Raw genomic sequence first — 13,599 nt, forward strand, 5'->3', positions numbered from 1 at the left:
TATATACACACATATTTTTTTATTTTTTTATTTTTTTCATAGTACACCCAAGAATTTAAAACTACTTTCACCCCTGAGGTTTTGGAGTGTAAACACTAACATTCGTAATATAAATCCAGATTAAACAATGACTAAAACAAACTATAATGAGGCCAAGAAGACCAAGAAGAATTTTTAAAGAAAAAGCAGATGGATAATAATTATAGGTTTTTGTTGGCAAGATGTTTATCTGCATTTTCCTAAAGATGTTATAAAGACGAACAGCTCTGAAAAGAGTTTTGATAGGTTTATAAATTTATATAAATAAAAAAAACATTGAAAATGTTTTTTTTATATATATAAATCAAAGACTTATTGATTTATTGAACACTATTTCGTTTCAAGGAAAGAAGGGTATTAATGGTTTCCAGCATCATCCAAAATTTACTCCGATATCAACGTAAAATCCCCTTCTGTCGTTCCCGTTTGTGGCCACAGATGGCGCCGTTACGCCCACCCACCTGTGCCTCTTTCACTTTGGGATGCGTGTGGAGGAACTGTTCGATCTCTGCCGGGTAAATGTTCTCTCCTCCTCGGATGATCATGTCTTTAATCCTGCCGTCGATCTTGCAGTAGCCGTAGGCATCTAGGCTGCCGATGTCTCTGCAGGGAAGAACGCAGAGGAAACCAACAAACAAAACGTGCTTTTAATAAAAAGTTTAAAAAATGATGGTTTGCATGTGGTTATTTTTACATCTTAGGACTCACCCAGTTCTGTACCAGCCATCTTTAGAAATGCACTCCTCCGTTTTAGCCTGTTCGGACCAGTACTCCAGCATCACGCAGTATCCTCGGACCATTATCTCCCCTTTCATCCCCAGAGGCATAATCTGGCCAGTTGTAGGGTTTACTATTTTAGCCTGAGGGGAGAAAAAAGATACATATTCAATCTGGAAACAAAATCTCACCTCACAGAAAAATAACCTTACATGTGTGTTTTTTAAATTTATTTGAGAATCGTGTCGATATACCTCCACGTGGTCCAGGATGTAGCCAACCGTCTCACACTTCCTCTCCATGTTGTCCAGGGGACAGCCGAGGAACGTCACTGGGCTGTTCTCCGTGGTGCCGTATCCAATCTGTCGACGACAAAAACACCAGAAGAAGAAAGCAGGAAGATGAGTCAGTGGAGAAGGAGAGGATTAAAGAAAGCAGGTTGTTGTTTTTTTTTTAAATCAGCATCTATAAAGAGTTTCAGTTTTGATTGTCTGCAGAGTTTTGTTTGTTTCTCTCAGCCAACCAACCAGAGATCTGTCATTTCTGAGGCAACAGGAAGCTGAAATATTTATTTTAAACTATTCTAGACTGTTAATTGGATTGACAGTTAATTTGTACTGAATTATTGAAACAGGATTTGGTTTAAAACAACTTAGTTGAATTGGTTTAAATATGGCCTAAAGCATTGGGAAATGTAGCCATCAAATTCAAACCAACGGGTTCTGAATCTACGGGATTTATACCCCACGCCATTCAAAATGTTTAAAATGAATTGTTTTGGAGTTATTGCAATAAAAGGAATATTCTTTTCTCCCAGCTGAATATTTCAGACTACGGAAACATTATTTTCATGACAACTTGAAATGAAAAAATGAGGTTAAGGATATGTGGCTACGTGTCCTCCTTTAAACTTCACGCCCAGTTGTTTATCGTTTCAGGACTTTCTGCACAACTTGCTGTTCTTTAACAAGGAGTAACAACAGAGGACAATTACAAGATCGTCTCCTACAGGACGCTGTGGAAGATGCATATTTTGGCAAAACCTTGTCGTTACTGTATCCATATTTAAAAATGTCAGTAGTTTATTCATCTTAGAGTTGTAAAGAGTCTTGGTTGCAGATATCTGCTCTACTACGAATAAAAGGAGCGTGTTTAAGCTCCTTTTATTCGCCACGTTCCATCCAGCCCGCCCGGTTTTATAGTGGGTAAGTTGGTGTTTGCCTCCGGCAGGAATGTTTTCTTCTCCATTCAGCTGATTATCAAAAAAAAAAAAAAAACAGGCGAATCCTCCATCAGCAGCAGGAAAGTTTAAACTGAGCAATAAATGTCAGGCTCTCTCAGATGAAACTGTGGTGAGTCTTCACCTGCCAAACCTCTAAAAAAGAAAAAAAAAAATCAAGATTCACAATAAAATGTTAGATTTGTTAGGTAAACACTAGATTTTTCTTCTTTTTTTTAAATGGGTGGGACCATAAAATACATGCAGCTGAAGCCAAACCATCCTCCAACCTGAGCCAGTCACATCCTGCCAGAAACGGCTCCAAATTACATAAACCGCTCCATCTTCTGCACTGAGGTTTAACTGGAAATCTCCATTACATAACGCCGCTGTCAGTTTTCAGAAGCAACAATGCACACAGGAATGCAAAGTGGGATTTAAAGTTTTCACGCCCATGATGATGGAAGTTTGCTCCTTTTTTTTTCGTTCCTTTTCTTTTTTGCAAATGACTTGCATCTTGCTTCCATGCCAGCCATCTGGAGACTATTACAGGTTATAAAACAGCTGCGCAGGAGTGGCTCCTTTTTCCTGCCGCCGCAGACTGAAAAACAAAACAATAGCGAAGTCTGGGAGCGTGCACAGAACCAAACTGACCTCATGCCACGTTGTCAAACGTTCACCTGGAGCCTCTGACGGGGAAAAAAAAATAAAAATACGATTGGTGCTTGTTGCGTTTTGTTGGGACGTGCGTCCGCCGTGGTGCGCTGGACGTCAGAACGCTCCCTGCTGCAGAGAGGAGACGTCGACGGGCGCTCTGTGAGGGTTAAATTCTCACTGACACTTGACTTCCATGTGCAGACCTCTCACTTTAACCCTCCTCATTTTTTCCCTCCTCAAGTAAATGTTATAAATAGCGCTGTGTGCTCGGCTCATCGGCAATCCTCCTCTCACCTTTTGCTCACTCCTCCTCTCTGTTTTCCTCACAGCAAAACCCACGCTCTGTTGTAGCTTCTCCTAACTGCTCCCGTCGAGGTTTTTTTTTTTTTTCTTTTTTGGTGAAAGTTGCTCTGACGGAGGCCATCAGAATGCGCTCTGCATCCTGCGTGCTCTTGTTGGGAAGCTGCATCCTCCTGGGACTCCCGGGAGTCCAGAGCCAATGCCCGAGCCCGTGCCACTGCCACGGAGACCTGCAGCACGTCATCTGTGACGGCGTGGGGCTGAAGAAGATCCCCCAGGTTTCGGAGGCCACCCGTCTGCTGAACCTGCAGAGGAACAACCTGGGCACCGTCCCCTCGATGGCCTTCAGCGAAAGCAAGGGTCTCGTTTCTCTGCACATGCAACACTGCCAGATACGAGAGATCGAGTCCCAGGCCTTCAAGGGACTGAAGAAGCTCGTCTACCTCTACTTGTCCAACAACAAGATCAGCACCATCAAGTCGGGCGCCTTCGAGGACCTCAACATGCTCACCTACCTGTACCTGGAGGGGAACCAGCTGAGCGAGCTGACCAAGGGGCTCTTCTCCCCCATGATCAACCTCTTCGTTCTGCAGCTCAACAACAACAGGCTGCGCGAGCTCCAGCCAGGGACCTTCGCGGGCGCCAAGGACCTACGCTGGCTGCACATGAGCGGGAACGAGCTGACGACGCTGCACCCGGGGTCTCTGGACGAAGTGGAGAACCTCGCCATCCTTCACCTGGACAGGAACCGGCTGTCCGCCTATCCCAGCGCCGCCATGAGCAAACTGCGAGTGGTGGAGGAGCTCACGCTGGGAAAGAACCCCATGAGGACGATCCCAGACAACGCCTTCCAGAGTTTTGGTCGCTACATGGAGAAACTACACCTGGACGACATGGGCTTGGAGAAGGTAAGACCCGTTTACTTCATGGTTTAGAGAATCGATCTGTGATCAAAAAAAAAAAAAAAAAAACTACAGGAAAAGGATCTGGGTGAAAAGTACATCTAAAAGTGTCTTTTTTGTAATTTTACACTCATTTTGGCCTGCTTTAAATGCTTTAGAAGGAAGTTGAACGTTTAAGTTGGGAAAAATAAATCGGCAAGTTTCTGTAAAAAGACGACAAGAAATCAGAATAACAGATTTTGCTGAAAAATTGAATTATATAACATCACAACACATCAATGTGCTGTCATTTTTACCCCGACTTAATTAGTTTAAAATTGACTGAGTCAGTTTGCTTTTGGTATCTACTTCCATTGAGCACTTTAAACCTGGGGTGTCCAACGTACGGCCCAGGGGCCACATGTGGCCCCTGGACTCATTTTGCGTGTCCCCCAACTACAATTAAAAAATGACAAGCCTGCCAGCACAAGTGTCTGATGCTGATGGAGACTTTTGTTTTTAATTAGGGCAAAATGATTACGAACAAATTAAAATCTGAACAAAACGGAAAATATTTGATATAACTGAAAATATTCATGCTTTCAAAACCACACTTTTTACATTTGATTTAATTTCATATTTAGATATTAACACATATATTCAGTGACTCTTACTCTTTTACTCAGAAATAGGCTTTGAGGCAACCAAATTTGAAATTTGAATTTGTTTAATTTATAAAAGATGAGGAAATAGAGCAAATACGATCCAAAAAGTGACTCAAATCTTGTTCTTATGGCGTTTTTATTTTCCCCAAAACAATCCCTTCAAAAATGTGAAGCAAAATCCTTTTTGATTTTTGGGTATAATGTTACTTACATAACCCATTCTCACAAAAAGTCTAACTACTTTGTTTGTTTCATTACATTTTTGTATGTTGAGCAGCTAAAAAGAAAAAAAAAAAGCCATAATATAAATTACTTGTGAATCTCAATTGTTTTAGAAATCATAATCTGTTTGGGTCTCAAGTATTTCTGTTCCTGTTCACCAGGCTGCCAATGTACAGTATGAGCTCTTATTCAGACACTCGTTCATCGGATACTTGAGGTTAAGACAATATTTGAGCGTAACTGTGCCAATGAAATGAGGCGCTCAAAGGGAGAACATCAGTAAAATAAGCTTCTCACGCTGCGACGGTGTGAAACCAGGTGGAAGCAGCGGGAGCTGGAAGCAGATTCAGACACTTTTTTTTTACCCAAATGCGGGTATTTTTAGAGTGTTTTTGTTTGCAGGATGTCGGCCAAGCATATCTGGTTCTAATTATTACACAAGCAATATTTTCAGCAGCGTGTGTTTTGCGCTCCGGCTGGAAGGGCTGGATCACAGGTAAACAGAGGCAGGGTGCTCCACGGTGCATGAAGGGGAGTATTTTTAGCCTCCTGAATGGACAACAGTCTCTTTGGGAGCCATGCTGGCAGAGGAGAGGCCCAAAAATGGAGGCGGCAGAGGGAGCAAAACAGCTCTGCCATGATGGAAATCTTCCATCTTTTTCCAAAACACCAGTGGAAATTTCCGAATGGCCTCATCTCTTCCAGCCCAAGACGAAACAAGCTTTTACAGAGCGGCCTCGTCTTCCTCCTCGTGGAGACGAACTCCACGCAGGCCGGTTCAGCTCGCACCTCTCTGAAGGTTTTAGCACCTTCACAGATGCCTACGAAGCTGAAGGTAAAGGAAGGAGGCCAGTAAATGTCAGTGTTTACATATATAAGGGGTGAAGAAGAAAGGATGAGAAGAGGCTTTCATTCCAGAAAAAAAGCAAACACCCATCTCCTTCAGCACGCAATCCGTTTTGTGATAAAGTTCAAGACAAACGAGCCTGACATTTGAGCTGAGATAAACTAACCGATTGATTCTCCTTTTTTTTTTTTTTTCTAGCTATCTGCTGATGCATTTAATGGCGTGACAGCACTTAAGTTCCTTTATCTGGACAACAACAACCTGAAGTCTTTGCCCAGCACTATGCAGCTAAACGTCGACACCAACATGACCCTCTTCAACAACCCCTGGACCTGCTCATGCCAGCTAGCGCCACTACGCAAGTAAGAGACGAAACACAAAGGTTGTTTCTAAGGTCTGATAAGTTAATCACTTAGAATCGCCGTGTTATCCCAAGAAAAATTAGTTTATGAAACCTAGAGCCACTGGCTACATTCATGACATTTAAGTGGCATGGCATTGGCAAAAACATTCTCCTCCTCAACCGTATTGAGTATGAGTATGTTTTATAGCTCCCTTTTCCCCTTTATCATGCTGATGTACAGGAAACATACTGCATTCTGCCAAATGTGCTTAAGAGTCAATAATTAATGCCAAACAGCATAAAGACACCAGCGTCACAGAAAGATGATTTTAACAGTCTACAATAAATCCTTTCAATGACCTTAGAGGATGGGCCAAGCAAGAGTTACAAGTGTCAACCTGATAAATTGTTAACACTTTATTTGACGGGGTGCGCATAAGACTTACATGACGTCGTCATAAACATGATATAACACCTGCTATGAACATGAAGGAGTCTTTATGACTGTTGTCATGATGTGTCATGTGGTAAATAATGACACTTTTAATACAAAGTTGTTCTAAATGTTGCACTGAAAGTCCATTAATAGTGCCAACTTTGCATTAAAGTGTCAATATTTATAAAATAATACAAAGTTGGAACTTCTAGTGGACTTTCAATGCACCTTTTAAAGCAACTTTGCATTAAAAGTGCCATTATTTACCAAATGAGACTTTATGATACCAGTCAGACATTCATAAAGACTCTTTCATGTTCATATCAGATGTTATATCATGTTTATGACAGCGTCGTGTCAGTTTTATGCCCACCATGTCAAATAAAGTGTTACCGATAAATTTTTCTTAGCTTTAGGTGTCTGAAGTTATACCTGCAGAAATTAGCTTCAGGTAACTACAGCCTTGGACTAGTGATCATGACTACAGCACAGGGTTAGATTCAAGCATCTATAGCACTGGTTTAGCTTAAGAGGTAATCAGAACTGCTACCTTTATGTGCACCTAATTTACGACAAGCGCTGGTCTGAAGGACGTTGGTGAAAACTAAAGGACCTGTTGGAGAAGGCCAGCAGTAACTGACCTCATGCTGAAGGGACTCATGAACCCACTACAGCTTCTGTGGCTGTTGGAGGCAAAAAAGAAACAATTTATGACATTGGAAGAGAAAAAGTCCCCAGGCTGCTCCATTTAGGAAGGAAACGAACCTGGGTTCTTAGGAGGAGAAATTTCAGGGTGTCCGAAGGACATGAGGGGAGGTCTGAGTCCATTACCATGGTAGACATCTGTGGCAGCTAGACATTTTGGTACCGTTTTAATGCCATATGGAGGACTAAAACACAGAGTCATACACCAGGACAGTGGTCCCAATCTTTAAGAAATGCAACAGGACAGAGTATCCCACCTACTGAGGGATTCACAGTCTCAGACTCTCAGATATCGCTCTTACGCATTGGAAAAGACCCGACTGATTCTCAAACATCTCATTCAGGAAGTGTTAGTCAAACTCTTAAAGAAAAGCCACTCATCTTCAGTCTTGTTATCATGACTGAAGATAAAAGCATGACTTCTCCACAACTTCACATCAAGAAGTTGAAGAAGTTGTGGAGAAGAGGATAACTCTCAGGAACGTGTTCTTTTGTTTTGTTTTACAAATGGTGTGGTTCTATTAGCCTCTTGCATGGCCCTGGATTGACTCACTCTTGGGTGTTAGCCATCAGTGATGAGACTCAGCTGTATTACACTTCATTCCTTAAGTGGACCAACTTTCATTGTAGATCAAATTTCTCTCTCCACTTCTGCTGGTACAAATTAAACCCAAAAAGTATTTGGATTTTCCAATCTAAATAATACCAACGCAGTACATGGCAGCCAGCAAGAAACACAAACTGTTTAAGGAATTTTAGTCCTTCATAAAGACGCGTCCCCAAGCTCCCATCAATACAAGAGTCTCAGTTTCTGCTTGTTGAATTAAAAGTCATCCTTTTTTATTTCTGCTTTCAGGTGGATGGACTCCCGCCAAAATGAAACAGATGCAATTTGTGAATCCCCTCTTCCACAGAAAGGCATACAAATCAGAAAAAGCACCGCTTTCAAGCGCTGTAAGAGCGAAAAGAACAATAAGGGCAAGAAGACAAAGAAATCTCGGACTGGTCGACGTCAGTAAACTGTCAGCTGATCAGGTATCCAATAACTAACAAGCCGTATATCTAAAAGGAGTCTTGGGCAAGAACTGTTTTTTATTCATGCATCGTGAAAGAAAAATACATTTAAAAATGTAGCACTCTACTTAGCATGTCGCATACAGAACTTTATAAATGGTTCTGTTGCTTTTAAATGGGATGACTAAGTCGCTTTGGAGTAATAAAAACACTTTTATGCTGGAGAAATGTTCAACCCAAACATTGAGTTGAACAGTAATTTTGATACATCCACCATTTTTTGTAAGTCCTGGAGACGTATTTCTGTTTTTATCCTTCAAAATTTCCAAATCACATTCCTGCAAGGTGTCTGGATGTGGTTTTTGGGTAGCTCATATTTAGCTTCACACATTTGTGTTCAACACTTTTCTTTCCTGACTCCCTTCTGTCTGCGTTGGCCCCAGGATGCAGTAAACCGCGTCCAGGTCACGAGGCGTAAAACTGTTTAATCTGGCAGCAGGTTTTTGATTTTTGTCATGTCTGTCTCTCCCTCTGCAGGAGGCACAGAGAAGGAGCCTGTCCAGGTGACCGGCTGCAGCAAAAGCAATACTTACCGACTCTGCTTTGAGACTGTTGTAAAGGAAAAGCGTTACGCTTTATGCTACACAAAAAACATACATTTTTCTTTATATCATTTATATCAAAGACTGAATAATAATGTGGACGCAGCAAACGAAGGAGCAGGAGGCAACCAGAACAGAAAAGTGAGATGTTTTAACTCTTCATGACGCGGCGGAGGTCTTGGTTTGATTGAAGTAACTCTAAAGATTTAGTTTTTATCTACGACTGTTGATCAGGCTTCAGAAAAGACCCAGAATATCGAAATGTGGTGCCTTCCAAAAGGTATTCACATCCCTTAAACCTTAAACTATGATGTGTTCAGTGGGATTTTAAGCGATAAACTAATACAAAGGAGTGCATAACGGTTAAGAGGAAGGAGAGTGTGCACGTTTTGACTTATTTAATCAAATCTGAAAAGTGTGGCATGGTATTTAGCCCCCATAAGTCAACACTTTCCAGAAGGTCTTTTGGGGTTTATCTTAATGTTTTTTTTACATCCGGGGACTAAAACATTTGCCCATTCTTCGTTGCAAAACAGCTCAATGTCACTCAGACTGGATGAAGAACAACAAATCATCTGTTTTCAAGTGATGCCACAAATTCTCAATTTAACTTAGGTCTGAACTTTGACTAGGCCATTCTAACACATACATATGCATTGATTTAAACACATTCTAGTTGCATGTTTAGGGTTGTTGTCCAGCAGCTGAACTTTTGCCTTTATTTCAAGTCTTTTACAGCCTCTAGCAGGGTTTTTTTTCCAGGTTGGTCCTCTGACCAGCTTAAAACAAAATGATCCATTCTCCCCCTTCCTCTTCAAATGTATGAACCGCCTTATGTTGGTTTATCTAAAATCCCAGCTGAAATTTGTAGTTGTAATGTGACAAAATGTGTGGAAGTTTAAGCTTAAAGTGTACGAACACTTCTACAAGGCGTCGTACGTCCAAAACGACACAAGAACAAGTGATTCAGAAATTATTTGTCTTTACTGTGTCCTTCGTTATAAAAGTGTAACAGGGTATATTTTTCTTCCCACTGTGTGCAACAAGAGGACAAATGTAAACACATTCTAGTTGCATGTTTAGGGTTGTTGAAATAAAATCTATGATTTTATTTTCTTTCTACTAAAATATGTTTGCTCATTTATTGTATATTCTGTGTGTTTATATTTCACTTTTGGACATGATGATAACTGTTCACATCCAATAAACCCTTTTTTAAAAAGTAAATATTGTTGTGTTTGTCCTCACTGCTCAAGTTTGTCCTTTGTCTCCCTCTTGTGTTTGAAAGCTGAACTACACTTTTAAGTCATTGGATTTGAAGGTTTTGCGATTTCATAGCTACTTGTTTGTGTTCATTAAGGACTGTTTGTGAAAATGTACTCACCGTCATTTCTTTGATGCCCATTTGAAGCACCACTTTCTTCACCAGCTCTGGGGGGCACGGCGAGCCAGCCATGAGGCCTGCAGGGAAAAATAAGGGGAAAAACTAATCAATGCAAACAAATAGATAAAAAACAAATAGAAACAAAAATTATATCCACCTGTTTTTCTTACCTCCCTCTACGGTTGACAAATCATATTTAGCCAAATCCGGCTGGTTAAGCATGTCAACATACATGGTGGGAGTCCCGTAGATGTATGTGCATCTGACAGATAAAAACAACAAAATACCTTTTGAGAAAGAAACATAGATGCAGAACTATCCAATTAATGGTCTTTTTGTTTGTTTGTTTTTTAAATGGGAATTTATTTCAATAAAAAACCTAATATTTTAACATGAAGTGTATTTGTGTGAAAATATATTGGGCTGCAGCTATGGGGGAATTTTCCTGCCATAATTCGAGAGCACACATTTTCATTTTGAAAGCAGGACTTCATGTCTTTCTTCTCAAAACGTGTAACGCTTGTACTCAAAACTTCTGCTCTATTTCAAATACTCACTGTGCTCTCTCAAACCTTTCTCCTCGTACTCAAAACTCGTCTCTCTGCTGCTCACTTACGAAACATTTTCTGCTCGCGCTTGGAACAAAAAGTACTGTCGCCTGGCAACCTCTCAGCCAATAGAATGCAAATGTTTGTTTCCTTCTATCTAGTGGGTGTGCCTGTGCTCCCTCCCTCCCACCTCTGTCCCCCCGCCCGACCAATGACGAGCCAGAATTTGAAGTAGCAAGGGTTGCCATGGCAACTGATGAGCATTGATCGACAGCAAAAGACAGGATTTTCAGACACAAAATGTAATCAAAACTCCTTCTGTAGTAAAGTAATAAATTATCTTTCCAACAATACTGTGATTGTTGAAAAGATCTGTAGTCTGTAGTGTTAAATAACACAAACAGCTGAAATACAACAAAGAAGCTGTTCGGTATATTCACATTCCACCAGCGAAATGTTGCTGACTTTAAATGTATTTTCTTACATTTAAAGTCAATGTTTTCAAAATTACTTAATGATTTTTACAGTTGTTTTGAAGCTGGACTCATCACGATCCTATGGGAGTTTTAGTTGTTTTATTGTCCTGCTTTGTGTGCATAAAATATATGCAGTTTGGTTGTTGTTGTTCCTCCAGTCTCTTGGGAAAATAGTTGAGCCTTTCTGTCTGAAATTTGCAGGTCTGGAATGTTTAAACGCGCGAGTCAAATTCCTGTGGCGAGATCGCTGAATGCAGCATAATAACAAAACCAGATGTTGGTTAAAAAAGAAAGAAAGCTTTTCGGTGAGGATCCAGTGACTGAAGGAACAGAATGGCAGCCATTTTTAATATCTATGAGGTTTTTAAGACTTAAATAAGCTCAAAGTGATTAAAAGGAATGTATGTTTTCTACAGCATGTCTAGATGTGGCTGCAGTTTACTGTCTGGTTGTTGTGAAGGAGCGAGAGAGAGCAAGACTTTTAACAGAAAATAAGAAGTCTGAACTGATTATGAAAGTTGCAGCATTTTATCTGTTCGAGCTTTTAATATCTGTCCGGATTTGAAAATGACGGCAGCAGAAATCTCACAGTTAAGGCCAGGATCTAAAGTCTGCAGTGTTTGCAATGATAACTCTGTTTACTATTCGTGAACCTTTTATCCACCATCTTATTTTCCCCCCTTTCTTTGTTGAAGTCTAATTTTACTGTTAGTTTTAAATAAGCTTCTTTGCGTTACTAGTTTTAATTTTTAAAATAGTAACAGGGAAGGGACTTCTGTATGAGCTATTAAAGGGCCTGTAAAATTTACTTTTCTTTTTAAGCGTAACAGGAAGATTTTTCTTGCCCCTTCAAATCAATTTGAAATAAAAAATAAACCCAAGATGCTAAGCACAGGTTAAAATGACATCTCAGCTACATTCAGGCTTTTAAAATAGTAAAATTCAGTTTTACTGCTACAGTTTTCACTTTAACCATAATATAAATAATTAATTAGGAAGGTGTGAATTTCTTTCTTATATGTACTTATACTGCAGTTCTCAAAGTTTGTAAAACTAAGTATTTTCTTCATCAGAAGAAAAAATTAATCAGATTTACAGACAGGGCAAATACAGAAGTTAAGCACACATTTAAAGGAGTTGTTTTTTTTTCTCTACTTCCTGCTTGCAAAACAAAGCTGAACAAGTTTCTTAATCTCTTCTTAAATCTATGAAACCAGATTTCTCTTATCCAAATGGCTATGCAAAAGAGAATAAAGCCTACATATTATTAAGGTTTCAAATCCTGAGACCCAACACAAGCAGCAAGTCTGTTAAAACCGTTAATCGCTTGTAAACGTAGTAAATTTCCAGAGTGATTAATGTGTGTGGCAAGGTGTCACTTTACTCTGTGGTGAGCAAATATGAGCCGCGCAAAATCCGGTTTGTTCACCTGTGAACAAATGTAGTGGATTACTCCCAGGTATTTTCATTTCAACAGGATTAAAACCAAAGAAAGCTCTAAAAAAATTAACAGTGGCCCACCAGTACAGGTTACTCAATTGTTAGAAGTAATTAGATCCAAGCACACCACCGATGCTATTCATGGTTCAGATCCAACGCTTTATGTAATTCAATTGGTGGTTTCTGGAATTACCTCTCACTCTGCATTGCGTCGAGGTTGGCCTTTCCGTTGTACCCTGCAGAGGGAAACACCAGGGTGAGGCCGTGCACGGCCATAGCAATCCCTCCACCAACAGAGCCGAAGCAGTGGTACAGAGGCACTGGCACGCAGACACGGGTGTGGGGCTGCAGATGCAAAATACACAAGTAAATCCACACTGTTGGAAGGTCTGGTTATTTTCCTCTAAATGGTTCCACATTTGTAAGGAAATGCAATTCTGGGTTGAGCCAATAATCCCTTTCCCCAATAACACAATCCTGATACTGATCTTTGTTTAGCGTTACTTACTGGATTGGATGGTTGGTGTTTGTGGAAGCAAGAAATATTGCCAATTTAACAAATATATTAATTTAGCATTTAATTTTCTAAATGAGGTCAGTGGAGGCTGCTTTTGGATTTGCTGTTTCTTTGGGAATTGCTCAGTCTGACTTTGGGGGGGGGATTAACTGGGACTTTGCCTCCAGACGAACATTGATAGTCGTTTTAAACGCTTACAACTCCAGATTGTGACAGACTTCAAATCATTTGGGTATAACCCCATTTCTCTTCCTACACTGAAACTTTACATTTGTAATGCTATTGTTAATGGTTTTCCACCATGGCATTGTGTTAAACCACACCAGTTTCGACCTCTATAAAAACAAACTCCTGAGCTTATAGAGGTGGACAAACTGTGTATAATCTGTTGTTTTTTAATTATATATAACACCTGACCTTCACTTTCCCTTTTAAATCCTGTAAAAGGGGCAAGAGTGGACGTAGTTTTCAAAGCAGCTTGAATCTGGGGGTTGTTTTTGTTTGCATAAAATTATATTTAAAGGATTTTAGGAAAAGCTAAAGAGCTGATGTTGGAAAAATGAGTTTAATTATGATAGTTTTAATGC

At 40.2% G+C, this 13,599-nt stretch overlaps 2 protein-coding genes and 1 long non-coding RNA gene across 3 annotated transcripts in view; 2 read left to right on the forward strand and 1 right to left on the reverse strand.

Annotated features, from left to right (window-relative positions):
- Positions 1-13,599, reverse strand: part of acsf2 (acyl-CoA synthetase family member 2) — a 29,892-nt gene that overhangs the window by 3,667 nt on the left and 12,626 nt on the right. The window contains exons 8-13 of the mRNA XM_007572858.2: positions 12,689-12,840; positions 10,202-10,293; positions 10,032-10,108; positions 1,011-1,118; positions 748-899; positions 501-642 (exon numbers count right to left, since the gene is read on the reverse strand). Of these exons, the coding sequence (XP_007572920.1) occupies positions 501-642; positions 748-899; positions 1,011-1,118; positions 10,032-10,108; positions 10,202-10,293; positions 12,689-12,840 (723 nt within the window). The remainder of the gene's footprint in view (positions 1-500; positions 643-747; positions 900-1,010; positions 1,119-10,031; positions 10,109-10,201; positions 10,294-12,688; positions 12,841-13,599) is intronic.
- On the forward strand, positions 1,108-2,016 carry LOC107833034 (uncharacterized). Its single transcript, XR_001658747.1, has 2 exons — positions 1,108-1,194; positions 1,695-2,016. It is a non-coding gene; the product is annotated as an uncharacterized LOC107833034 (long non-coding RNA).
- Positions 2,631-8,665, forward strand: chad (chondroadherin). The gene is made up of 4 exons (XM_007572845.2): positions 2,631-3,840; positions 5,746-5,909; positions 7,888-8,066; positions 8,583-8,665. Exons 1-3 carry the CDS (start codon positions 3,061-3,063, stop codon positions 8,048-8,050), a joined length of 1,107 nt encoding a protein of 368 aa, XP_007572907.1. The 5' UTR covers positions 2,631-3,060; the 3' UTR covers positions 8,051-8,066; positions 8,583-8,665.

Source organism: Poecilia formosa, unplaced genomic scaffold, assembly GCF_000485575.1.
Source record: "Poecilia formosa unplaced genomic scaffold, Poecilia_formosa-5.1.2 Scaffold7, whole genome shotgun sequence".
NCBI classification, from domain to species: domain Eukaryota; kingdom Metazoa; phylum Chordata; class Actinopteri; order Cyprinodontiformes; family Poeciliidae; genus Poecilia; species Poecilia formosa.